This window comes from Polypterus senegalus, chromosome 17 (assembly GCF_016835505.1).
Source record: "Polypterus senegalus isolate Bchr_013 chromosome 17, ASM1683550v1, whole genome shotgun sequence".
NCBI classification, from domain to species: Eukaryota; Metazoa; Chordata; class Cladistia; order Polypteriformes; family Polypteridae; genus Polypterus; species Polypterus senegalus.
Genome location: NC_053170.1, coordinates 59,165,265 through 59,192,921, shown reverse-complemented (window position 1 = coordinate 59,192,921; position 27,657 = coordinate 59,165,265). Strand labels below are relative to the sequence as shown.

The 27,657-nt window shown below is 37.9% G+C and overlaps 1 protein-coding gene across 2 annotated transcripts in view; it reads right to left on the bottom strand.

Annotated features, from left to right (window-relative positions):
- The window catches only part of ptp4a2b (protein tyrosine phosphatase 4A2b), an 84,788-nt gene that overhangs the window by 8,953 nt on the left and 48,178 nt on the right, over positions 1-27,657 (bottom strand). For both annotated transcript variants that reach the window (XM_039739163.1, XM_039739164.1), the window contains exons 3-4: positions 16,644-16,736; positions 3,154-3,284 (exon numbers count right to left, since the gene is read on the bottom strand). In XM_039739163.1, coding sequence (XP_039595097.1) covers positions 3,154-3,284; positions 16,644-16,736 — 224 coding nt within the window. The remainder of the gene's footprint in view (positions 1-3,153; positions 3,285-16,643; positions 16,737-27,657) is intronic.

Below are 27,657 nucleotides of genomic sequence, written 5' to 3'. Positions count from 1 at the left end.
GAACTGAAGTGCCTGCGTGCACTTTTCGTGGCATTACACCTCTATTTTTTTGAGCATGCCCGTGTCGCTCAAACACAGGAACATATGTTGGTGTACAAGTATAACAAAACAAGTACACTTTTATTCTAGACTATAAGTGAAGAAAAAAAAAGCAGCAAGTTACAGTAGGCGGTTGATATGACAGCTTGCGTGGTGCAATGCTAAGAACTGCTAATTTCCGATCCGTGCTATATAAAATCATCACATTCAAATATTAACAATTCCCACACACGCTTCCTACATTCACGACATGTGTACTTGTTGCAGTGTACACATCTCTGCGCTATAGTTCCTATTACACTGAATGAGAACCTGACATTGTACTTTCTTCCCTATATAAATCACATTTGAGTTATAGCGCGTCTTTATGTGAAAACAGCATTGTCAGATTGTGTGGGTTTGATCGTGAACGTGACTGAGAGAATGGAACTGAATTAAAAAAAAAAAGCTAACCTTTACAATTATCATGCATTTACACTGGCTCTTACAGACTGACTGATATCAAATGTATGTTTTTATTCTAAAAAATTTCAGTACATGCAATATTATTTGAAAACGAACGAATATTGCATTAGTGCGATAATGTTTTTACATATATTGCCTTTTTCATTCATCTTGCGGTTTGTAATCAGTGGGCGCGTGTTTTTTCCCCGATCTTGCCAGTTCACACATGTTGCTGTATGGTGGTTGCTTTTGTACTCCAGGACATGCAGAGGACAGAATAGTACAGAGCAGTAAGTTCAGCGCTATATGCAATCAGACAGACAGACAGGCAGAGAAGGCACTAGATATATAAATAAACAGGGAAGGCACTGTATAATAGATATATAAAAAACAGCTAAGGGGATAGATATAGAGATAGGCAGACAGGGAAGCTCCTATATAATAATAAAATTACTGTTATTACTATATAGATAGACAGGGAGTTCAGGCAGGCAGAACCTTTGAACCTTTTATGAAAGTGTTTATTTGCTCTTTGGCTGTCAGGATTCACACATTTTATAGTTTATGTCTACATTTTGTAACATTTATTACTAAAATATGAAAAAGTTTCTGTTTTAACATTGTGTTTACACAGATCACTGTAGAAACGGAACACACATGAAATGCGTATGTTCCAAATAACAATCTATTATTTCCACTCTAAAACTCCACTTCACTTCCAGATAATCGAGGCATGAGCTCGGAGAAGTTCGTGCACGTTCTGAGTCGGTGGGGGGATGGAAAAGCCGGCTGCTTGCAGTTTGTTTTTATCGGCACATTTACAGGACAATGGAGGCTGGCGGAGAGGTGAGAATGGTTTTAAGAAGCGATTTAAGGTGGGACGGATCTACGAGTTTTTTCGTAGGCTCTGGTAATTCTAGTGTTAAGCCTAACTTTCACATCAATGAAGTTGCCGATAAAACTCATCTTCAGTGAGAAAACAGCAGTTGCCCGTATTTCCACTGGGATACAAATGAACCCAATGCGGCTTATTTTATGGATCAAAAACAAAATATGTCTCAATATACTTGGTACAAATCCACTTGACAGGTTCAGCAGAAGATTGAAGTGTGCTGTATGTCAGAGTATGCTTTATTGAGCTAAAGACTGTCTGCATAAAAGGTAACAAGTGAAATTAACAGAGGGTAATGTAAATATGGATGACACCGAACAGTGTAATGTTACACTATATTCAAATGAATCTACTTCTGATTCTAAGATTTTTGTTGCTGTAATTGACAACGCGTACACTCAACTCAGAGGATGTTAATGAGAAGACACTGTAGAAGATGTTCAGCGACCTTTAGTAAGCTTGGCAGTTTGCACTGAAACCAGGTCAAATTATCAAATATGCTGACAGAGACAGTGGAGCCCAACATAATGTGGAAATTCCTAGAAGAGCAGGAAAAGTCAGAGGAAATCATGGAAATTGGCATAATTTGCACTACACTGAGCCTGATGAGCTTGCTGGGACCACAGGCTTAGCTAATTTATAAAGAGTTGATAGTCTTAATATTGAACTAAACTACAGTATGCAAAGCAGTTTTCTTCTAAATTTCGAAATGAAACACAGTTTTTGTAGAAACTCCAGATCTAGGGCAAAAGTGTGCTTCCACAAGATGGGTATGCACCTTGAAATATACACCACCAGGTCTAGTGTCTCGTCTTGTGATTAGAGGTATTGAAGAATTTGGTAGGGATGATCTTCAAAAGTATTCACCAACATGTTCTCAATCCTTAAAATTGCTTCTGGTTTGTTATTTGTCAGAAGCAATGGAATATACAATCCACAAACAAACATTGCATTCTTGCAAGGAATAGAACTGTCTTGATATATTTATATTCAGCTTCCAATTGAAGCTAAATGTAAGGGAATATTGTGGAAACTAAATAAGCGTGTTTATGGACTTGCAGATGCATCGATCTACTTTTACAACAAAGTGAAAGAAACCATAAAAGGCACAGGGTGAATAATGTCTTTAGTAGATCCTTTTGTTTTCTACCTTTCCTGCTTCTCATGTTGAAGACTTTACTGGGGTTTAAAACACTTTGCAGAAACTGTATTTCCTTATTTAAAATTTGTGTTTCAAATTGGACATGAGGCACATAATTTTTGTTATGTTGGCATACAGATGAATTCTTCTGGTGGAGTTATATAATTACAGCAGGAAACCTACTTTGAAAACCTCCGTTTTATTCCCATAAACTCTTCAAAAACCCAGCAACGGGAAGCACCACTTACAAACACAGAAACTGATCAACGGAAATAAACAAAAGAAAGGTCAGCTTCTTGGGGTTGCTCAGGCCAGATGTAATGTTTGATATCTGCAGCCTCACATCCATCATTAAGTATGCCACACTACAAAGCATCCACGAAACAAACAAAACAGTGAGGAAATAGAAATCTGAACATATAACATTGAAATGTCAATATTTAATTTCTTGCAACACATTCTGCCTATTACAGGAGTTAACTATAATGAACTTTTATAGCATAATGGCATACAAGTTGAATCAATTTGTGTTTGGGTAAATAAGAGAGGTAAGCAGAGGACAGAAAAACTGGTGGATGAATAAGTACTATTAACAAGCAAACTAACACAAGCATCTTGCAGAACTGCTGATACCCACCGGCCCAGTCCAGCAACGCAATGCACAGCAATACAGCAGCCAGGCTCCTCTCTGAATTTCCCTTTCAAAAGATTTAACCAGTCATCCACTATTTGATTTGGAGGAGGTGCTCCGTCATCAAAAGGCCAGTCCTATGGCAAAATATGAAGAAAGAAAGAAAAAAAAAAACACAATTTGTCACAGAAATCTCTACTATACAAATAGATATTTTAGATGTCAAAATATCAAAGGAGAATTTATTGCAAAGCTGAATGACTTATAAAATAAAAAAGCACACAGTAAAGAAACAAACAAAAAATACTGATACATTTTCAAATAGTTTATACCATAAATAATACAATAAATAATACAAGAAATAAAGCTGTATGCAAGAATTTTAGTCAATTTCAATGCTGCTATATTCTTTATGCATTGATTAAATTCCTGTTTATTTTAATCTAAGTAGATTAAATAGAGTATATATGAATATATAGAGTATTTCTGTACACAGGCTTTAAGAAAAAGGAATAAAATCATACATAATTCAATATTAAACAACAAAAAGGGTTTAAATGGAGTGCATATTAGTCTGTTAATTCTATTCTATTCCATCAACTAAAACAAACTTACATTCGGGCTCGTGTCAGGCATCCCTAGATTTCTAATGTTTCCCTGTGAATTAGCCAAAAGACCCAAGCTGCTTACATGGATGTACAAATTTCACCATTCTAATCCTAATAATTTATTATTATATAGAGTGCGTTTTTAGGTTCAAATCACAAAAAAAATGCAAAGTTTGTCTTATGAAAAAAAAACAAAAAATTATTTTACTTTACACATGACTTTTTAAACACCTTAAAAGAAAGTGATTTTTCAGCAGTGTAACTCATTTCAGTCAAAGTAACTGTAGTACTGTAGTATTTTACTTTGTATATGTGTTAAGACTTGGAATAATTTAACTTTTCGCATTCAATCACACAGTAACATTTTTGTGTACAAGTAAAATGTTAAAATATATCAGATTGACAAGTAACATCATATATCAATAATCATTATGGAATAGGATATTGTTAAATGGTAATTTTACCATTTAATGTGTCTTCTGTAATTGTAAAAAAAGCCTAAGGTTCTAGTTCACTAAATCAGTAACAGACATTTCTACCCATGGTGAAGGGGTGGGATATGTAATCAATGCATCCCGTCTTTCTGGCACTGAAGGATTTAAATACAGCATCAATTTTTGAAATTGATCTCTGTTAACAGCACTACATTTATGGAATGTGTAAATACTGTATTATTATACACTGCATTATGAGGTTTATGCCAGGATTTTCCTTTGAAAAGGTATTGCCATTCAACGTGAAGTAATGAAAAGTGTTTCCTGTACAAACTGGAAAATCACTCCTTAATTTCCACATTTGAAGCGAGAATGGGAAGTAACCAGGAAGAAGGAAAACCATTGTGTAGGACTGGTGAAAGCTGGTGTGAGGATAAAAGAAAACCATGATGTAAATGTTTACAGTTGCTGTTTCAACTGGAGGATAACATACTAAAGTGGCCCTAAATGATTGGCCACTGATTGGCCAATGATCGCAAGGTTTGATTTTTGTTTATCATTGGCTGATCTTACAAAGTAACAACTTCCTTTTAATATATGACATGCCTTATGGAAACAGTAGTATTTCAGCAGTGACATTAAGTTTATTGGATTAACAGAAAATATGCAATAAGCATCATAACAAAATTAGACAGGTGCATAGATTTGGGCACCCCAACAGATATTATATCAATACTTAGTTGAGCCTCCTTTTGTAAATATAACAGCCTCTAGACCAGGCATGTGCAACCTTGACAGGACTATGGGCCGGATTAGAAAGTAGAAAGATTACGCGGGCCGGAGTACTTCAGGATATATATGTATTTCTGAAAATCGAAAATGCAAGAAGGCCAAAAAAAAAACCCAACAAATATTAATTAATATATTATTTAATAAAAACTGTTTATTAATGCAACGATTGAGATTGCATGGTGGACACAAGCTTATCAATATTAGGAGATATTGTGGACGTGGAAACTCGCAACATGTTTTCTAGGTGTTCATCAGTAATTCGCGTCCTGGTTTTGGATTTTACGAAGTTCATCCTTGAAAAAAGTTGCTCGCATTTATAGGTGCTGCCAAATAGAGTAATTCTTTTCTGAGCAAAAGCTGTCAGCTTTGGAAACTTGTCACATGGGAAATAGTTTTTATAAAAGTCAAGTAATTCAATATCATTGAATTTTGATTTCAGGACAAGGTTCTCTTGTAGTTCAATTAATTCCATTTGCAATGAAAGTGGAGCTAGTTCGACATCAACATCAAATGGACAAGAGAAAATGTGCAAGTTTGCTTCTTGATTTTTAAAATCACGGAACCTAGTGTTGAATTCTCCACTCAATGAATTTAATTCATTCGCAAACAATTCACAATCAAAATCTTTGTGGTTCGCAAGTGTGGGAAAATGATTAGTATTGCCTTCCTTTAATTGGCTTTCCCAGAGTCGAAGCTTATTTCGAAATGATTTTATGTGTCTATAAAGCTCATGAATCATTTGTCCCTGAGTTTGTAATTTAGCATTACACACAGCCAGGGTTTGTTTTCTAGCTCAGGAATAGGTTTTCCTTTCATGTCCATGAAAAGAGATACCTCATTTCTCAAATCATAAAAACGTTTCAACATTTTTCCCTTGCTAAGCCAACGCACTTCACAATAAAATGTAAGATCTTCATGGTCAGAAAGAACGTCAGCCAGAAATTCTTGAAATTGGCGGTGATTGAGCGCCCTGGATTTAATGAAGTTTATACATGCAGTTATTGTGCCCATCACATGTGCAAATTTAACTGAGTTTTGCTGGTGTATAATGCAATGCAATACCGACAAATCTTCGGTATTGATTTTGTTACTTGACAATTTGGTTTTTATTTGGGCAACAGCTCCGATGTTTGGTCCAATCATCAATGGAGCTCCATCGGTGGATATTTCGCATAACTTTTCCCACTTTAAATCAAATACAGTAAAAACAGTTTTTACTTCCTGGAAAATGTCTTCACCCCTTGTTGTATTCTTTATTGGTTGGAGAGCAAGCAATTCTTCCGCATACAATTGAAGCTAAGCGCCAACTCCTAATAAATATAGCCAATTGAGCGGTATCGTTGGAGTCTGTACTCTCACCAAGAGCAATGGAAAATGCTTCAAATTTTGATGCAATATTTTTAATGCTTAATATTATGTCACTGGCCATTTCGTCGATTCGTCGGGTTATTGTCCAACGAGAAAGACTTATCTTTTCCATTTTGTGGCTTTTCTCTGGACACAGAACTTTCGTGACTGCAGTAAGGCATTCCTTGACAAACTCGCCTTCAGAATATGGTTTTGAGTGCTTCGCAATTTTTCGCTAACAATAAAACTTGCACGAACAATATTGTCAGCTACATCAGTATTTTTGCGTAATAACATTTGCTGTGCCGATATACATTTTTTCAAATTTTGTATCTTGTCTGTTCTTAGTTTACCTTTGTAACTGTTGTAATTAGCGTGTTTTGCATTGTAGTGTCTTTTTTAATTGTATTCCTTTAAAACTGAAATAGTTTCCAAGCATATCAAACAAAGAGATTTTTCTTTCTGCATTATAAAAAAATAATCATCAGTCCATTTCTCTTGAAATGTACGACTCTCCGCGTCCACTTTTCTCTTCTTTATTGAAGCCATCTTAATTAGGGTTTGATCAAAAATTCACAAGTACAGTATTTGAAAGTATTGAAATGTAGGCCGATATAGGGTGAAACTCGAAACAACATGCAGATAGGTACAGCATTAGCAAAAACCATGAAAAGACTGCGCTATGCTACGCACGACAGCAGAGCAGAGAGATGCAGCAGAGTCAACGACTACGTGACTACGAGCTCTTGCACACTTTAAACATGCGACAGTTCCGGACGTGCCGTAAAAGTGGGGGAAGCACAATATAAAGTACTTCAGAAAGCACTGGCCGCATCATACTATCAAAAATAATCCAACAATACCACAAGAACAAACAGGCATCACCAAGAGGGTTAATGGGCCAGATTTAATGATATTTGGAAAAGTCGCGGGCCGTATAAAATCAGTACGCGGGCCGGATTCAGCCCACGGGCCATAGGTTGCACATGCCTGCTCTAGACGCGTCCTATAGCCTTTGATGAGTGTCTGGATTCTGGATGGAGGCATTTTTGACCATTCTTCCATACAAAATCTCTCTACTTCAGTTAAATTTGATGGCTGCCGAGCATGGACAGCCTGCTTAAAATCATTCCATAGATTTTCGATGATATTCAAGTCAGGGGATTGTGACGGCCATTCCAGAACATTGTACTTCTCCCTGTGCATGAATGCCTTTGTAGATTTCGAACTGTTTTTTTAGGTCATTGTCTTGTTAGAATATTCAACCCCTGCGTAACTTTGTGACTGATGCTTGAACATTATCCTGAAGAATTTCTTGATACTGGGTTGAATTCATCCGACCCTTGACTTTAACAAGGGCCCCAGTCCCTGAACTAGCCACACAACCCCACAGCATGATGGAACCTCCACCAAATTTGACAGTAAGTAGCAGGTGTTTTTTTGTGGAATGCGGTGTTCTTCTTCTGCAATGCAAAGCACTTTGTTATGACCAAATAACTCAATTTTTGTCTCATCAGTCCAAAGCACTTTGTTCCAGAATGAATTTGGCTTTTCTAAACGAGCATTTGCATACAACAAGCAACTCTGTTTGTGGTGTGAGTGCAGAAAGGGCTTCTTTCTCATCACCTTGCCATACAGATGTACTTTGTGCAAATTGTGCTGAATTGTAGAATGATGTACAGATACACCATCTGCAGCAAGATGTTCTTGCAGGTCTTTGAAGGTTATCTGTGGGTTGTCTGTAACCAGTCTCACAATCTTGTGCATATGCCGCTCCTGTATTTTTCTTGGCCTGCCAGACCTGGGTTTAACAGCAACTGTGCCTGTGGCCTTCCATTTCCTGATTACAATCCTTACAGATGAAACTGACAGTTTAAACCTCTGAGATAGAATTTTTATAGCCTTCCCCTAAACCGTGATACTGAACAATCTTTGTTTTCAGATCTTTTGAGAGCTGCTTTGAGGATCCCATGCTGTCACTCTTCAGAAGAGAGTCAAAGGGAAGCACAACTTGCGATTAACCACCTTAAATATCTTTTCTCATGATTGGACACACCTGTCTATGAAGTTCAAGGCTTAACCAGCTAATCCAACCAATTTGGTGTTGTAAGTGATCAGTATTGAGCAGTTACATGCATTGAAATCAGCAAAATTACAAGGGGACCCAAATTTTTGCACAGCCAGTTTTTCACATTTGATTTAATTTCATACAACTAAATATTGCTTCACTAAAAATCTTTTATTTGGAAAACACCCCAGAAAGACATACCACGGTTATCTTTTTTGTTGAAAGTAGAGTAAATTATTATGCAGGCTGAGAGGCGTTCCCAAACCTTTTTATATGACTTTAGCATAAGGGTTGATGTATTTAGGCTTTCAATACTCAGGCGAGCGGATCTGGCAGACAACGATCATGCAGTGACAAACTGAGGTGACTAGTAACACGACAACCGATAGCTGAATTCAGAGGAGGTAGAGTGGCTCCTGCAGCGTACAGAGCGGACGTGTGGGCTCATTTTGGCTTTCACAATAAAGAAGGCACTAAGGAGACTGACAACAGTCATGCCATCTGCAAATTGTGCCACGCCAAAAATCAAATATTTGGGGAACATAACGAATCTGAGAGCACTCTTAGCAACACACCATTCTGATGTACAGATAAAGCAGCAGCAAACGGCAAGTGTTAAAAAGTGGGTCCGTCTCAACTCACTAATGGAACAAGTTCACACACGCACACAAACTGAAGTTAGCAAACAGACCTCAACTCAGGCAAACAAATTAACTCAGTCAATAGATAGATACTTTATTAATCCCAAGGGGAAATTCAAATAATTCAGCAGCAGTATACTGATACAAAAAAAAAAAATCACACTTCGACTTTCGCGGCTTCACTCCATCGCGGATTTTAAATGTAAGCATATCTAAATATATATCACAGATTTTTCGGTGGTTCGCGGATTTCTGCGGACAATGTGTCTTTTAATTTATGGTACATGCTTCCTCAGTTTGTTTGCCCAGTGGATTTCATACAAGGGACAGTGATATACGATATGCTTCCCGTGCGGTGCTTGATTGTTTGCTTTTCTCTGTCTCTCTCACTCTCTCTGCCTGACGGAGGGGATGTGAGCAGAGGGGCTGTTTGCCTAGAGGATACGGACGCTCCTCTACAAAATGCCGCTTTATCGCGGTGCTTCGGCATACATAAAAGCACATATTGATTTTTAGATTGTTTGCTTTTCTCTCGCTCTCTCTCTCTGACATTTTCTGTTCCTGACACGCATTATTTGAAGAGGAAGATATGTTTGCATTCTTTTAATTTTGAGAAAGAACTGTCATCTCTGTCTTGTCATGGAGCACAGTTTAAACTTTTGACTAAAGGGTGTTATTTCATGTCTAGAGGGCTCTAATAATGTTAACAGTGTGGGAGAGTTTATAAGGGCTTAACATATATAAAAATAATCATACAAACATATGGTTTCTACTTTGCGGATTTTCATCTATCACGGGGGGTTCTGGAACGCAACCCCCGCGATCGAGGAGGGATTACTGTATATTGCAATATATTGAATCTTAACCCCTGCATTATGATATGTATCGTATCGCAAAATTCTTGCCAATACACAGCCCTACAGGGCAGTAGTGGTTCTGGCTACAAAGCAGAAGTTAATAGTCAGAGGGCACACAGACCACAAACCAAGTGGTTGAAATGGTTTATAAAAGAATGAATGGAAATGTTGCCATTAAATTTCTTGGGTACACATAATGCTAAAATGTGGTTGAAAAATGGTACAAAATTTTGTCCTTCATGGTTGCCAATGATTTGGGTATAATTTTTTTTTTCTGATGAGCAAGTGTTTAAAATGATGCATCAGAGATACATATCTGAATGTCAGCTGCCTGTGATTTATCAATCTTAATCAAATAAGACCTAGACATTGCATTCCAAAAAGGGACCCTGTGAGGACAATCAACACTTTAGCTGAGCATCTGAAGCTAATGCATCTGTGGTGCTAAAGCAAAGCAGTCTATCATCCTGATACACATTTATATTATCATGACTATTTATATATTACCTTTGCGATGAACTTGGTTTTACTCTTTATTCATTTAAATACTTGTGTTTACAAATGTAAATATTGTGCAGTTCTCCATGGCCTCCCCAAACTCCTCCCATGCCCGAGTTTTTGCCTCAGCAACCACCAAAGCCGCATTCCGCTTGGCCTGTCGGTACCTATTAGCTGCCTCCAGAGTCCCACAGGACAAAAGGGTCCGGTAGGACTCCTTCAGCTTGAAGGCATCCCTCACCGCCGGTGTCCAACAACGGGTTCGGGGATTGCCGCCACGACTGGCACCGACCACCTTACGGCCACAGCTCCGGTCAGCCGCCTTAACGATAGAGGCACGGAACATGGCTCATTCAGACTCAATGTCCCCCACCTCCCTCGGGACGTGGTCAAAGTTCTACCGGAGGTGGGAGTTGAAGCTACATCTAACAGGGGACTCTGCCAGACATTCCCAGCAGACCCTCACAACACGTAAAACTGAGAAATGTTTCTGATTTAGTAGTCTGAAGAACTGTACCTTTAGAGAAACAAATTCAGACAAAAAAAAAAAAAAAAAAACATAACCAATACAGTCTAATTTAAATATATCTGGTATGCGTTGGGGAACTTACTTGATGTAACCCATAAGGAAACCATGACTTTTTAATCCACCAATGGATCAGGTGAAAAACAACCAAAGACTTTTGCTGAACCATCAAGTTTAGTTTACAGTTCCCTTAAGTTTTTGAAAGAAATGAGGGAAAAGCAAACATTCAGCCGAGTGGCTTTTTTTCACCCTGGTTTAACCTGGGAAATGCATTAAGGAAAACATTTAATAATATGCTCAACTGGTATTTCAAAGATCCAAGAGGACACTGGGAAAAAGATCTCTCAATTAATATATCAGAAAAGGAGTGGAAAGTAGCAATGCAGAGAATTCACTCAAGCTCCATATGCGCAAAGCATACAATTATACAACTTAAAATTATATATCAAGCACATCTGTCTCGACTAAAACTCTCCAAAATGTTCCCAGGGCATGATCCAACCTGCGAATGTTGCAACCAAGTCCCAGCCTCACTGGGTCACATGTTCTGGGCCTGCACCAAATTAACATTATTTTGGACAAAAATTTTTAATTACCTCTCAGACAGCCTTGGTCTCACAATCCCGCCCAACCCATTAACAGCTGTGTTTGGGGTTCTTCCAGATGGGTTTAAGGTGGAGAAAGACAAACAAATTGTGATTGCATTCACTACACTTTTGGCACGCAGACATATTCTAATAAACTGGAAGAACCCAAACTCTCCTCTTTTAAGTCAGTGGGAAACCGATGTGTTATATAATTTGAAATTGGAAAAAATCAAATAACTCAGTTAGAGGATCCGTACAGACTTTTTTCAAAACATGGCAGGATCTAATCAGTAATATTTTAAAATAAGTTCATGAAGCCAGAGAACTTATTAATTTAGGTATGTCTACAAGCCTTAAATTTTACGCCGTTTGGCTTGCTCTCTCTCTCGGAGTGGGGATCGATCTGTTCTTTAACTCAATTTTTCTCTTTGTAAAAACTTGATTGCTTTGAATGGATTGCAATAAAATTAAAAAATAATATATAAAAAAAATATGCTTAACTGGAAATAAACATGTAACCTATCTACAAAATCTCAAAAGTAGCATAAATGCATAGTTCAATTGACTTTTTTTTTTTCTTTTTTTAATTCCAAAAGGTACATATATAATTTTCTATAACTCGTGAGGTGTTAGCATAACCCCTAAAATGACAATAAGAACACAAATAGTAAGACTAATGACAAAGCTGGCTTTATGCCTGGGAAGCACATTGGCTTGACTCTTTATTTACCCTGTCTGGCTGTTTACTAACTTTGCTGGTTTAAGCAGGTTTCATTCAAATCTCATGAGCCCTACTTAACACATGGCATAAACTTGACACTAAAAATTACAATCACTGAGATGCTCTTCAACAAAACAGAGCTCCATTGCAGGCATTTTTGTCCACTTCTAAACTGTTCGTAGTTCTTTTCAATTTCCTTATGTGTGATGTCCCTTTACTTCATCTCAAATATAATATGGGGACACATAGGACTGCAAAGCTTCACTTTCAGCATCCATCACTCGAGTTTCCTAATGGAAAACACTTAGCTCACCCTTAATTTGTAATGTTTAAAGGCTAACTTGGTTATGACAGAAACATTTATAAATGCGATAGAACAGGTAGAATTAATGTAATGGTACCTTGATAATTAAAAAAAAAAAGAGGTAAATATTTCTATCAAAAACATGAAAATGTCTGGGGGATTCCAAACTTTAGAACATTAGTCTAAATGTCAAGAAATGTCCTATTAATGTGAAAGTTTCCACATAATCTCTCAAGATGCAAAAGATAAATATCACTACCCTGATATGTATTTTTTTCATATTGACATTCTCAAACCTACTTGATCCATTTTATTAAAATGAATAGAATAACACTCATTATTATCAATAATATTACTTAAAAATGCTACCTATCTTGTCTGCAATCTCTATGGCACCTCTTTTTGTTTGGTTGTGGCTCTAGTCAAAAAACACTTTAAAAACCATGATTACTTTTAATTTTGAAAATGCCTTATTTTGCTTATAGCTTTCTATGCGAAAATATTACTTTATGCAGTGCCTAAAATTCAGAATTTCAAAGTACATGGACTAAAAATGGCCACAGAAAAAGGAAAAACACAACCAAAGTCTTGCATGTTCAAAAGCACTATTTCTCAAAAAGACCTGAGAATTAACTGGAAGTTTACAATTTTCCAAACATATACAGCATGTTCACATGACAATAAACAATTTGAACTCTGTTATCTGGGAATCTAACAGACAGAAATACAAACACAAAAAATTCAGTGATGATAGCAAATGCAGAGAGAATTTGTTCTGCCACAAGAATGCCAATATTTTGCAATACAAATAAACCATATTCTTTGGATACATCTAAAAAAATGGTCACACTGTTTCTCTACAGTTCACCAGTATCACCTAATTTTATCTACTGTGGCACAAAGATTATCACAAAAGTAAAATACACATATCCAGGGCTAATTAATGTAACACACTGGGTAGGAATCCTTATTGTGTCACATTCTGAACAGTAACACTGCATATGCTTTAAGATATTAATTCCATTCCTTGTTATTTAATTACTTTACTGAGTGTTTATTTTCCCTCATAAAAACACTTGATTTCTTACCTGTTACTCTCAGACAAGAAGAAAAAAATTGGTTGCAATTCCTCTACTTTCCTTAAAATTCCCCTTGTCACACATTTCTACAAACTTTTTGAATTAGCAATGTGCATTTCTCCACATCATGCATTTTCCCAACCTTTACAGAATTCTGAAGTCCTTCTAGAAAGCCATGTCCTTGAATAAACGTTACAAGACTATTTTTTGGAAACAGCATTTCAATAACCTGTTTTGTGGTGTAAGAGTGTCCATGAAAGGCACTTTACCCTCTAAGGTTCTTTTTGTATTGGTGGAGAAGTTAATATTGGAAATACCTAATTTTCATGTACAGCCCATGACATCCATTAATCACGTCAAGCCCACAAATCAAATTGAGAAATATGGTTAATAGGGGTGGTCGATTAATATATATTAATAGAATGAACATGTAATTTTCTAACCTGCTCACCCAAAACCACGGCTGTAGGTGCTGCTGAAGCCTATTCAAACTGCCATAGGGCACAAGGCAGGAGCAAATTCTTGTTTATGTATATTGATCACACTGTATTCTTCATTTTAATTAGAAGAAAAATCAAAAACGGACAGAACCTGTTACACAATACTCTGACAGTTATGGCTTATGTGTCCTCCACTATGCTAACAATGGGCTTTATTTTTTAAGCATTAATTAGTGGCAAACAGCAAATGTTAAACTAAAAAGTCTTCAGTAAACTCCCGTCTATATAACCCAGCTAGCAGCAGAGTTACCTGGATAACGGCTTGCGCCACTTTGAAAACTTTCCTGCAACATCCCTCATCTGACACTGACTGCATCTAAATCACCATGCTTCAGATTTGCATCACTTTGATGTTTTACAAATGTCTTTCTTTTGATCAGCATTTGTGCTTTTTAAAAATGTTCCAATGGGCTGCTTGTTTTGCCACTATACTGCTCCTTCTCACAAATAAATGCATCAGGTGGTTGTATTCTTTTTCCATCTATAAAAAGTAGCAGCATACAATGCTATGCTTTCAGTCTGCCATGAGTCTGCGCTTGTGCAAGGGGTATGGCTTTATCTTACATCAAAGTGTGTCTGTTCATTTCAGTACATGCAAGAACCTTGCTCCTGTATCTCAGAGAAAAAAAGTAGTCAATATCTTTTAATGGTATTCAATACCAAAAGGAGTACATTCTGAGTATCGAAGGATCAATTACTGTGGTATCGATTTACCCATCCCCAATGGTCAAAGCTGAGGATATTAGTTTCAAAACAGAGCAGGCAAGAATAACTGTATCGGGGCCAAGGGCCTATCAGTGCCCCTGGGTACTTCCGTTGAAAGGGCTACACTTCAGAAAACCTTGGCAAATGCCAATAAACTATCTTTGAAAAGGATTGCTCAAATCAAACATAGCAATAGACACTGGTGATCTCAGCTTCAAAATATCTTACCAGGAATCAGAGACAGGCCTGTATTTTTTGGCTCTCTCATTGTTACCCCTGGAACGTCTGCACAATTCTAATAGACTAGCTGTGTAAGCCCGTGCTGTAAAAAGCCTGGGATCCTAAAAACTACTGAAATCGTCAGAAAAAAAACTGAAATGTAGAGATGTGAGGTAATTGAAAGGAACTACTCTGGGCATCTCTCTCCTAGGAGGATTTGTTTTGCCAACGTGCTCGCATCGCTTGTGCATTAGCGGCAGAAGGAAAAGTATAAGGGATACCGTTTTGCCAATGTTAGCAGCTAAGCGACTATCTTTCTTCTGAAGTTTTGTTTTGCTGATGTGCTCACCTCGCTTGTGTTATTAGCAGCTAAAAGAGTTTCTGAATCCAGCTCTCACTTCTGGGTTGGACAGACACACACACTTCCACATGAAGATGTTTATATACAAGACAGAATATGGCTCGCACCTGAACCAACATAAAAAATATACTCCATCAAGGCTACATACCTTTGAAAGAGCTAAACAAATTAGAAATCACTCAAACAAGAACCCAGGGAGCAGATGATATTAATAAATAAGTGAATGTTCAGGGAGGAATTATTCAAACTTTAATGTAATCATTATTTATGTTTATTTGCAGAGAAACCAGGCATTAAATACTAAAAGTCAAAAACATAAGAAAAGATACAACCTAAACAATTCAAATTAGTGTCCGAAATGGCAAGCTTTGCCTCAGCACGACCAGGAGAATGAAATTTAAAGGGTACATAGATTTTAATCCAACTAAGGCATTTCCATAAAAGATGTGCAATAAATGAAGCTGGCCTAGTCAAGCTGCATTGTCAATTCATAGCTGGCACTGCATTTTCCTCCTTAGGCATCAGGATGTTTTCTGTACTTGCCTTTTCAAAGCAAAAATATTAAAAACCTGCAACATTCCTCCATTTTGAAAGCAGACATGTCTGTCTCATGTCAATCTCTCTCCATAGCTGAAAATACGATTGTGTCACACTAACAGGTGCTTTACTGTGGCTTGATCTTGCTCTTGTCAGCCTAAAGTTACTTTAAGCTAATAAAGATGTACAAATTAAACACCAATGTCTCCAAAAACCCTCATTTCACATTTCCTTACAGGCATATACACACTAGTTAGCTTTCTAAGCTTAAACATACTGTAATTCCTGTCAAAAGCAATGCCAGTTCTACCCCAACAGTATATAGCTATAGTCTTGGCAACACGGCTTAGTCACTCAAAATCTAAATCTTATTTAAAATAAAACACATATTTAAGTATTAAGAGTCTTATTTAATAAAATAAAAAACTCCAATTTTCAAATCCTATTACAAACTTAAGTTAATTTTCATACATATTTTATGTGGATGTTAATTAACAATCAAGAATACATTAAAAACAGTTAAATTGGCTTTACTTGACTTAGCTGTGTTTATTTTGTGGGTCATAATTTAATAAATTTATTTCAGGATCAAAAGGCTGATGCCTTCTCTTTACATTATAATGGTAAGAAAAAAATCATTTATTTTATTTCATTTTTCTGCTGAACACACACAAATAGGTCACTACATCAATAATATAAAATGCATGCTTACCAAGACCTGAATTCCTTCATTCTCAACTGGCGCTTTGTCATAGGTAGCTTCACAAACACGGACCAATGTTGTCACTCCATATTTCTTTAGTTCCTACAACAAAAATGAAAATACTTAATTGAAAACAGTAATTTTGAATATATATGTAGAAAAGTGTCCTCTGAGGACCAAATGCAAACTATGAACAAAACCTGGATGAGACAGCAATCCATTACAGCACACAGGCACATATAATGTGGCAAGAAAAAGTATGTGAACCCTTTGGAATTACCTTGTTTTCTGTATTAATCAGTCACAAAATGTAATCAAATCTTCATTTAAGTAGAAAGTATAATATGCTTAAGCTAACAACACACAATTATAATCTTTCATGTCTTTATTGAATACACCCATCAAATATTCATATCATGTGCAAAAAGAAATTGAAACCTTGGGTTATACTTGATCAAATCTTCTTTGAAAGAAATAACCTCTAACAACCAATTCCTATAGCTACAGATCAGACCTGCACAACTTTCAGGAGGAATTTTGGACCATTCTTCCTGAGAGAACTGCTTCAGCTCAGCCATATTTTTAGGATGTCCAGTGAGAATGGTCCTCAAAAGTCATTCAACAGGATCGGGACTGAGTAAAGGTTTGGGATCTGACTGGGCCACACCAAAAGGCTTCTTTATTTTTTTTTAGCCATTCTGTCTTAGGCTGAGCTTCAGCTGGCAGACAGCCTTACTGATATTATCCTGTAGGATACCTTGATAAACCTGCAAATTCATTTTCTCCACAATGATGGCAAGTTTTCCAGGGCCAGCAAAGCCAAAGCATCCCTTTACTACACTAAACTGTTGGGATATTTTCAGGCTGCTGTTTCGTATTTCTTTTTTTTTGCAAAGCAACCGTTTCCTCTTTGGTGTCCCGCCATGAAAACCAAGCCTATTAATGCTTTGCATATTGTGGACTTATCAACAGAGATATTAATCTGTTCCAATGATTACTATAGGCCTTTAGCTTTTACTGTTGGGTTCTTTTTTCACGTCACTGCACATTTTGAGTCATCTTCTCGAAGAATAGCCAAGGCACTAAAGCATCTCCATTTATACAAAATATCACTAATGGTGGACTGATGAACATATAAACTCTTAGAAATTACTCTAGAACCTTCTCAACTTTATGCAAAAATTTTTTGGTTGTACATCTTCTTTGAGCTCTTTTTCACGACACACACCGCATTAGTGGATACTTCTTGTGAATAGCAAACTCAAAATGCAAGTCTTTTTTCATAAATCAAAGTAGATCTAAACCAAATCCCCAATTTAGTTTTACTGCTTGAACTTCAGGTTTGCTAACTCCTATTAGCTTTTATTGAAGTCATTAGGCTAGGGGTTTAAAATTTGTGTGGTATTAGTTAACACAGATTGCTTTTGTTCATTATTGTAACTTAAATGAAAATCAGGCCATATTTGAATACAAATTTATACATAAATGAAGGTTATTTCAAGAGTTCACATACTTTTTCTTGCCACTACATACACACACACACACACACACACTCTCTCTCTCTCTCTCAATTATTCAAGCCCGTTTAAAATAGGTGGTTAACTAAACACGTATTTTTATGGGTGCGAGTTAGTATCAAAAATTATTTTAAGAATGAGATAAGAGTGGTGGTAAGTTGCTAAATTTCAGTGATATACTTTAGCGGTTTGTGTGCACTGCAGAGAAACTGCGTATCTTTTATTCACAGTTACAAGAAAAACAGAGAAAGAGGAAACATGGTTTCAGTCACAATGTCTAAGAAACCAAAGGGGGACAAAATGTGAAACAGATGTTTCAAAACACTGTTTGCTTTGAAACACGTACGCTAACACTGGAAAAATACAGAGATGATTAACATGGCCCCAGGCACAAAATCCTAAAATGCATTTTTTTAGGTATATGTTAATTTATAACAGTTAATGTGGCACTGTCACACACTTATAACAAATTTCATACCCAAAACATCCTCTGTCATTTTTTACATGTTTATAAGCATGTTTATTTGTAATTCTCCAGCTCACATGTAGTCCAGCAGTTTTCATTTCTCACCTCACTTTTACCTCTGATGTCTCTCTTCAGTATTTTTATCCCGTTGTCTAATTATTATTGACAACAAAGGCGTCTGAAATACTTATTTCAGTGTTTTGAAATATCTTTTTCAATTTGGAACGCTTCACGAATTTGTATGTCATCCTTGTGCCTAACAGTTTGGATATTAAACATGTAAACACGAATGTTGGATTTCTATAGTTTCAGTCCTTAAAGTAACTGCTAAATAAGAAACCATGTTCATATTGGGCACAGCGGAAAACACTTACTGGCTGGAAGAAAAAAGGGACTGTGTACCAGATGCCAAAATTTGAAGAAAAAAAAAACAAACAAAAAAAAAAAAACCTACAGTCGAAATTAAATTACTGTGAACCAACACCTGCAGTTGGACTGCAGCTGACACATAACAGCCGTTTGTTGAGCTGTATTGTTCCAAATACAATGCACCCAGAAAAAAAGTAAGTAACCAAGAATAAAATATCTGTCTGATTACTGAACAAGCTTAATCCACATCATACATCCAGGAAACATTTGGTACAATTCAGAATCAAAAGGTACAAGAACAGTTAATTTCAGGACATTTAAACTAGTTGGCACATGAGAGATGGATAGCTACATTTCTTTAGGGAATTTTTATAGCAAGCCCAGATATGAATGGAGAACAGATAAATGACAAATTTTACATGGGTGTATATTTTTTTGGGTGAGATCTGAATAAACCAGTTTGCTAAATGCAAAATAAAATGCATGAGGCACGGTTGTCTGGTTAGGCTAAATCAAGCAACACTTTTTGAAATGTTCAAAGTGCAGTCAATTTCAGTTGCAGGAGACTTGCTCCTTTCAAAAAGTTATTTTTTTTAATTCAACCTAAAAGACAAAGTAATCGTGAATATATCACAGCATGTACTGCACAATTCAGAACCTGCCAGTTAATGTACAGCTACATTTCTTTAGCAGATTGGTAACACTGGAATGTTGTGAAGTTTACATTTTATAATTTGGTTGGGCTGAACTAGTTTCTGTCTTGTGCCTGATGGGTACATTTAATGAACACTTGCCTCAACAGCTTCACAAAAAAATGTAAATATATTAAATTGCTTCTAATTTAAGGCACACCACTTTTCCTATGTTTCCAAACAAAATTGTGCTTTACTTTAAATTTGAGGTATATTATTGTCACACCTCAAAAGTCTTTAAGTCATAATTATCAGGGAAAAACTATCAACGGTACACCCAAACAAACAAGACAAAAAAAAAATACTGTAGGAAGTACTATATGTTTGTACCGCCTTGTAAAAGGGAAAGCAATTATGTGTGCACAAACGTCTGAAAAGAACCCTCTCCCTTTCAAAAGGACCCCCTGGTTGCATGCAGGAGAAAGCAAGGAGTGAGCAAACATGTAAGAGTAAGGACAGAGATATTCCACATGACCAGAGGATTGATTTAAGTTGAAGATTAAAGAAAAAGGAGAGAGAAGTTACAGAGCACCTGGATGTCAGGGATTGGAATGTATGTGCAGGAAATAAGTATCCTTGAGGGTGTGAATGCCCCAAACTTGACCAGGAAGACAGACAGAACATCCTCAAATGATAAAGGACCTTACTGAAGAATATTCCTGACCATTACTTAAAAGTACTTTAGAACCATCACCCAGGCTTACATGTAAATAAACAAAGGGCAGTTTACAAACAAAAGGTAATAAGAATACTGAACACCATGACTTTAAAACATATCTAACTTAACAAATGACAGGGTAGCACATTGCTAGTTCATGCATTCAGTGTCCTCAGTGATAACAAAAACTAAAATCAAAACTGCAACTATTATTAAAAAACATTTTCGTAAACTGAAATAAAATAGTTAACAAAATCGAAATGAAAAACTAAACAAACTATTAAAAGTAGTTGGAAAGACTAACTGAAATAAAATAATTTACTAAAAATAATTTGTTTTCATTTTTGAATGAATATTCTTGCTGTTAGTTTTTAACCCTTATAACTTTTTAACTCTAAAACAGAAAGTCATCCACCATGAGCCGCCTGCATATATTCATCCAGTGAGAATGGTGGCTGGTGAAGGAGGAAGGGTGTTCACACAGCATTTGTGGTGACAGAGTGAGCTGAAAACACGAGTAAAGCGCGTGGAAAAGAGAGCGATTTATGTGCTGCCTTTCTTTGCACTTGTTGTATATCAAGATGCAATTCAAAATGCCTGAAACTGGAATGTGCTGGTCAACAAAAACGTTACCGTACGGGCAGAAAAATCACGAGTGAGAAACATTTCAGTTTATTTCTCAGGTGCCTGCTTTATGTTGACAGTAATTCACCTGCCACTTCACACACGAAGTATGCGAAGTACAGAGAAAGTATAGTAATCATGAAAAAAATTCAACCTCGAAATTGATGAATATTGACATTTTACACCTCCTCAAGTCCAAATACCTTTTCTTTTCTTTTTTTGGAACTGTATTAACTTTTGGGCCAAATCCATCAGCTGGAAGAGGTACTTTACCTGACCACATACTCAATTATTGTTTTATTCATGCAGCTGCAGAGTCAGATTTATTCAACTTTACTTTTATAATAATTGATCAACATATTATTGATTTGATGTTGATGGTACTTTAATGTCCATAATATAATCATTGTCTTGCAGTTTACTTCTCAAATATCCATCCCCCCATATCTGAGTACATGAGACAGAGGAGACCACTCACGATTTTTGAAAATAAAATGGCTCTAATCGAGAGACTATGTCATCATACTAGATCAGCATATTGTTGCTGACCAATCACTATTGCTTTAAAAGCGTTGTTTAACAATGAAGTGATACAAACCTTGTAAAACTCCTGAGTTTGCAATGTCTCTACTGAACTACAGGTAGGTGGGGAAAGAGAGTCTGCCAAGTGATGAAAAGTTAAAACATACTAATGTGTTTTTGGATTTATGCTATATTTATTAATTTACAGTGCATCTGAAAAGTATTCACAGTGCATCGCTTTTTCCACATTTTGTTATGTTACAGCCTTATTCCAAAATGAATTAAATTCATTTATTTCCTCAGAATCTATATACAGTGGTGTGAAAAACTATTTGCCCCCTTCCTGATTTCTTATTCTTTTGCATGTTTGTCACACAAAATGTTTCTGATCATCAAACACATTTAACCATTAGTCAAATATAACACAAGTAAACACAAAATGCAGTTTTTAAATGATGGTTTTTATTATTTAGGGAGAAAAAAAATCCAAACCTACATGGCCCTGTGTGAAAAAGTAATTGGCCCCTTGTTAAAAAATAACCTAACTGTGGTGTATCACACCCGAGTTCAATTTCCGTAGCCACCCCCAGGGCCTGATTACTGCCACACCTGTTTCAATCAAGAAATCACTTAAATAGGAGCTGCCTGACACAGAGAAGTAGACCAAAAGTACCTCAAAAGCTAGACATCATGCCAAGATCCAAAGAAATTCAGGAACAAATGAGAACAGAAGTAATTAAGATCTATCAGTCTGGTAAAGGTTATAAAGCTATTTCTAAAGCTTTGGGACTCCAGTGAACCACAGTGAGAGCCATAATCCACAAATGGCAAAAACATGGAACAGTGGTGAACCTTCCCAGGAGTGGCCGGCCGACCAAAATTACCCCAAGAGCGCAGAGACAACTCATCCAAGAGGTCACAAAGACCCCAGGACAACGTCTAAAGAACTGCAGGCCTCACTTGCCTCAATTAAGGTCAGTGTTCACGACTCCACCATAAGAAAGAGACTGGGCAAAACCAGCCTACATGGCAGATTTCCAAGACGCAAACCACTGTTAAGCAAAAAGAACATTAGGGCTCGTTTCAATTTTGCTAAGAAACATCTCAATGATTGCCAAGACTTTTGGGAAAATACCTTGTGGACCGATGAGACAAAAGTTGAACTTTGTGGAAGGCAAATGTCCTGTTACATCTGGGGTAAAAGGAACACAGCATTTCAGAAAAAGAACATCATACCAACAGTAAAATATGGTGGTGGTAGTGTGATGGTCTGGGGTTGTTTTGCTGCTTCAGGACCTGGAAGGCTTACTGTGATAGATGGAACTATGGATTCTACTGTCTACCAAAAAATCTTGAAGGAGAATGTCCGGCCATCTGTTCGTCAACTCAAGCTGAAGCGATCTTGGGTGCTGCAACAGGACAATGACCCAAAACACACCAGCAAATCCACCTCTGAATGGCTGAAGAAAAACAAAATGAAGACTTTGGAGTGGCCTAGTCAAAGTCCTGACCTGAATCCAATTGAGATGCTATGGCATGACCTTAAAAAGGTGGTTCATGCTTGAAAACCCTTAAATAAAGCTGAATTACAACAATTCTGCAAAGATGAGTGGGCCAAAATTCCTCCAGAGCGCTGTAAAAGACTCATTGCAAGTTTTCGCAAACGCTTGATTGCAGTTATTGCTGCTAAGGGTGGCCCAACCAGTTATTAGGCTCAGGGGGCAATTACTTTTTCACACAGAGTTTGGTTTGTAGGTTTGGGTTTTTTTTCTCCCTAAATTATAAAAACCATCATTTAAAAACTGCATTTTGTGTTTACTTGTGTTATATTTGACTAATGGTTAAATGTGTTTGATGATCAGAAACATTTTGTGTGACAAACATGCAAAAGAATAAGAAATCAGGAAGGGGCAAATAGTGAATTATATACAGTGGTGTGAAAAACTAAGACAAGACAACCATGGAAAGCAAGCCGGCAGGGGCGTGGATTCACTAAGCCGCCGACAAGTGAGACACCTATGGCGCACGCATGAAGGAGCCACGCCCACCAACTCCAAGCCCATTGGATACGATGACTCGTTGGGCCACGCCCACCAACTCGGACGACGACACAGAAAAAATGGTGTCATATATATTCGTCTGTCGTAGAGGCCACATGCAGTGCAGGTCAGGTTAATGTCATGTGCATGTCATGCACCTCCGAGCTACGTTGACTGTTCATAGAGGCATGTTTCTCGCGGAGGTGAATCGCCATATGCAGCGTGTGAAACAGTTTGCGAGGGGTATTCCATGGGATCCTTAAAAAAATCCTTTACAACTAAGGTTAAAGCACAATGAAGTAAGCAGTCTTTAAAAACCGACTTTTCGGTTACGACACACGACTGCGTGAACCATAGCAAACTGCTTTACACGCTACATACAGCTATGTGCATCCGCGACAAACATGCGTCTTCTTAGATGCTCCTGCAGGAACATGGAAGATGTTTTCCTGCCCACCAACACTCCTTTTTCACCGGCTGGTGTCTACCCTCGCTCTCTAGGCATTCACACTGCCTGCCCATTTGCCCAGACGCAAAAACTTACCGACCACCCAGTTAGTCCTTTTCGTCTGTGGCAAGAGTCCACATGCATGTCTGAGCCACGCGGCGTTTGTTATGCCGCGGGCTCACTATTGTGTTGTATTCTGCTCTCTCCAGCGTTCCATCTTTTCATTCACTTACTGTTGTATTCTCACACCAACCCGTTTTAGACATCCGTGTCTTTCAAGAACTGTTTACCATTCAATAAATAATTATGCACGAGATTGACCGTGTGTCTACCCAGCGCAGAGAGGCGTGGGTAAATCGTTGAACTCCATTCGGGCTGCAAGCCGTGGAATTTCCACTAAGTGTGACTCATATGCTCCCACTCATTACGTCCCTACCCTTTGTGCACACCCCCCTCTTACCGTGGTCGGGTATCTTGGTGGATTATATGTAGAAAAGCAGCCAAAATCGAGGGGTATCCCATAGGGTCCTTAAAACATTCCTTTACAACTGAGGTTAAAACACAATGAAGTAAGCAGTCTGTAAAAACCAAGTTTTTGTTACGATGCATGACCGCGTGCACCATACCAAACTGTTTTACACGCTACATACAGCAATTCGCATCCGCGACAAACATGCGTCTTCTTAGATACCCCTGCACTTTGTTCACACAACCCCAAGTCGCTACTACCGTGGTCGGGTGTCTTGGTGGATTATATATACAAAGGTAGCCAAAACCGCACTGAGCAATGAAAAGTCTAGAGTTCCATCTTTTCATTCACTTTCTGTTGTATCCTCAAACCCTCCCTTTTTAGACAACTGTGTCTTTCCAGAAGTTTTCTATCAATAAATAATTATGCGGCGTTTGTAATGCCGCTGGTTCACTATTGTGTTGTATTTTGCTCTCTCCAGAGTTCCATCTTTTCATTCGCTTACTGTTGTATTCTCACACCAACCCGTTTTAGACAACCACGTCTTTCCAGAAGTGTTTAGCATTCAATAAATAATTATGCATGACATTGAGCGTGTGTCTACCCGGCGTGGGTAAGCCGTTGAACCCCATTCGGCTGCAAACCGTGGAATTCCCACTAAGTGCGACTCATACGCTCCCACTGCTTACGTCCCAATCCTTTGTTCACACCCCCCTCCCACCTCGCTAGTACCGTGGCCGGGTTTTCTTAGTGGATTATATATAGAAAAGCAGCCAGATCCACACAGAGCAATGAAAAGTCTACTTCAGTCACATGTACATCTGGACTGTATAAAGATGACGACTCAAGTGACGAGTTGGAGGTGGGCACATGAGCGGGCAGTGCATACTGAACGAGAAATCAGCAGACTAGCATGAGGGACAGAGCTGAATGGACATCCTTGTCCTCTCCTCCCGTTCCAACCTCCGCGCCGTGCACCCCCATCCCTCCGTCTGGCAGGAGGAGGCGCGAGGACGGTCCGCCAGTTTTCAGTCACGGACGATTGTGTGTTGGTTCGTTCCGTGCATTGTTACAATGTTGCTTTTCTTGCTGCTTTATTACATCACCGATTTTTCAAATGTTACTTTTCTTGCTTTGTTTAAAAATCATTAAAAAACCGGCCTGATTATGCGGCGTATGGTACGCCGCTGGTTGGCTAGTTCTACATACAACACCCCATAATGACAACGTAAAAAAAGTTTGAGGTTTTTGCAAATTTATTAAAAATAAGAAAACTGAGGAATCACATGTACATAAGTGTTCACAGCCTTTGCTCAATACTTTGTCGATGCACCTTTGGCAGCAATTACAGCCTCAAGTCTTTTTGAATATGATGCCACAAGCTTGGCACACCTATCCTTGGCCAGTTTCGCCGATTCCTCTTTGCAGCACCTCTCAAGCTCCATCAGGTTGGATCGGTCTTTGCAGCACCTCTCAAGCTGCATCAGGTTGGATGGGAAGTGTCGGTGCACAGCCATTTTAAGATCTCTCCAGAGATGTTCAACTGGATTCAAGTCTGGCTCTGGCTGGGCCACTCAAGGACTTTATCCTGACTGGTCTTGCAGTTCCCGCCTCTGAAAAACATCCCCACAGCATGATGCTGCCAACACCACGCTTTACTGTACGGATGGTATTGACCTGGTGATGAGCGCTGCCTGGTTTCCTCCAAATGTGACACCTGGCATTCACACCAAAGAGTTCAATATTTGTTTCATCAGACCAGAGAATTTTGTTTCTCATAGTCTTAGAGTCCTTCAGGTGCCTTTTGGCAAACTTCAGCCAGACTGCCATGTGCCTTTTACTAAGGAGTGGCTTCCGTCTGGCCAATCTATCATACAGGCCTGGTTGGTGGATTGCTACAGAGATGGTTGTCTTTCTGAAAGGTTCTCCTCTCTCCACAGAGGACCTCTGACAGAGTGACCATTGGGTTCTTGGTCACCTCCGCGACTAAGGCCCTTCTCCCCCGATCGCTCAGTTTAGATGGCCGGCCAGCTCTAGGAAGAGTCCTGGTGGTTTCGAACTTCTTCCACTTACGGATGATGGAGGCCACTGTGCTCATTGGGACCTTCAAAAGCAGCAGAAATTTTTCTGTAACCTTCCACAGATTTGTGCCTTGAGACAATCCTGTCTCAGAGGACTACAGACAATTCCTTTGACTTCATGCTTGGTTTGTGCTCTGACATGAACTGTCAACTGTGGGACCTTATATAGACAGGTGTGCGTCTTTCCAAATCATGTCCAATCAACTGAATTTACCACAGGTGGACTCCAATTAAGCTGCAGAAACATCTCAAGGATGATCAGGGGAAACAGGATACACCGGAGCTCAATTTTGAGCTTCATGGTAAAGGCTGTGAATACTTATGTACATGTGCTTTATCAATTTTTTTATTTTTAATAAATTAGCAAAAATCTCAAATAAACTTTCACGTTGTCATTATGGGGTGTTGTGTGTAGAATTCGGAGGAAAAAATGAATTTAATCCATTTGGGAATCAGGGGTGCGGAAATCCAACGCCCGACTTGTCCGACACGGGTAAATTGACCGTCGGACAAGCGTGTTTTCTGGTTTCAGTTGTCCGGGGACAAGTGCAATTTTTATGGAGAAAAAAAGGATTACATGTGCAGTGCAGGGCACATTTTTACCACTACTTTCAAATTATAAACATTTGGGTACGTACTTCGTGCGGAAACAGTTTACTTAGGCATGTTTTTCATGTCTCAAATTGGTATTCAATATTGTTAACAAAATGATGGCTGATTTTTCAAAGGGGAAGCACTCTTGTGGTCTTACATAAGTATTTTACCCTACTATTTACACGCTTGAAGATGCGGTCATTTTTTTCATGCCGACATTACGATGTAATTTGATGATTTTTCATTATAATCGATAACTTTTATATATTAAAATTAAATTTTTTCTATATAAAAATGCGGTCATTTCACCTACAATGCAATTGTTTTCGCCACATAAAGCTTGTTAGGCATTTGATCTTTTCTGAAATTTGCGATTTCGCGTAGGTTGTGATATATTGAGGAGTTAAGAAATTTACTGCGTGACATCAATTTTTATGAGCTGTCTATAGATCGCTTTTGATTAGATAATTTTTCATATAAAACAAGTTAGTTTCGCGCTGTCAGTTTTTTAAAAATAAAGAAAACATTCTAACGGTTTCCAAAA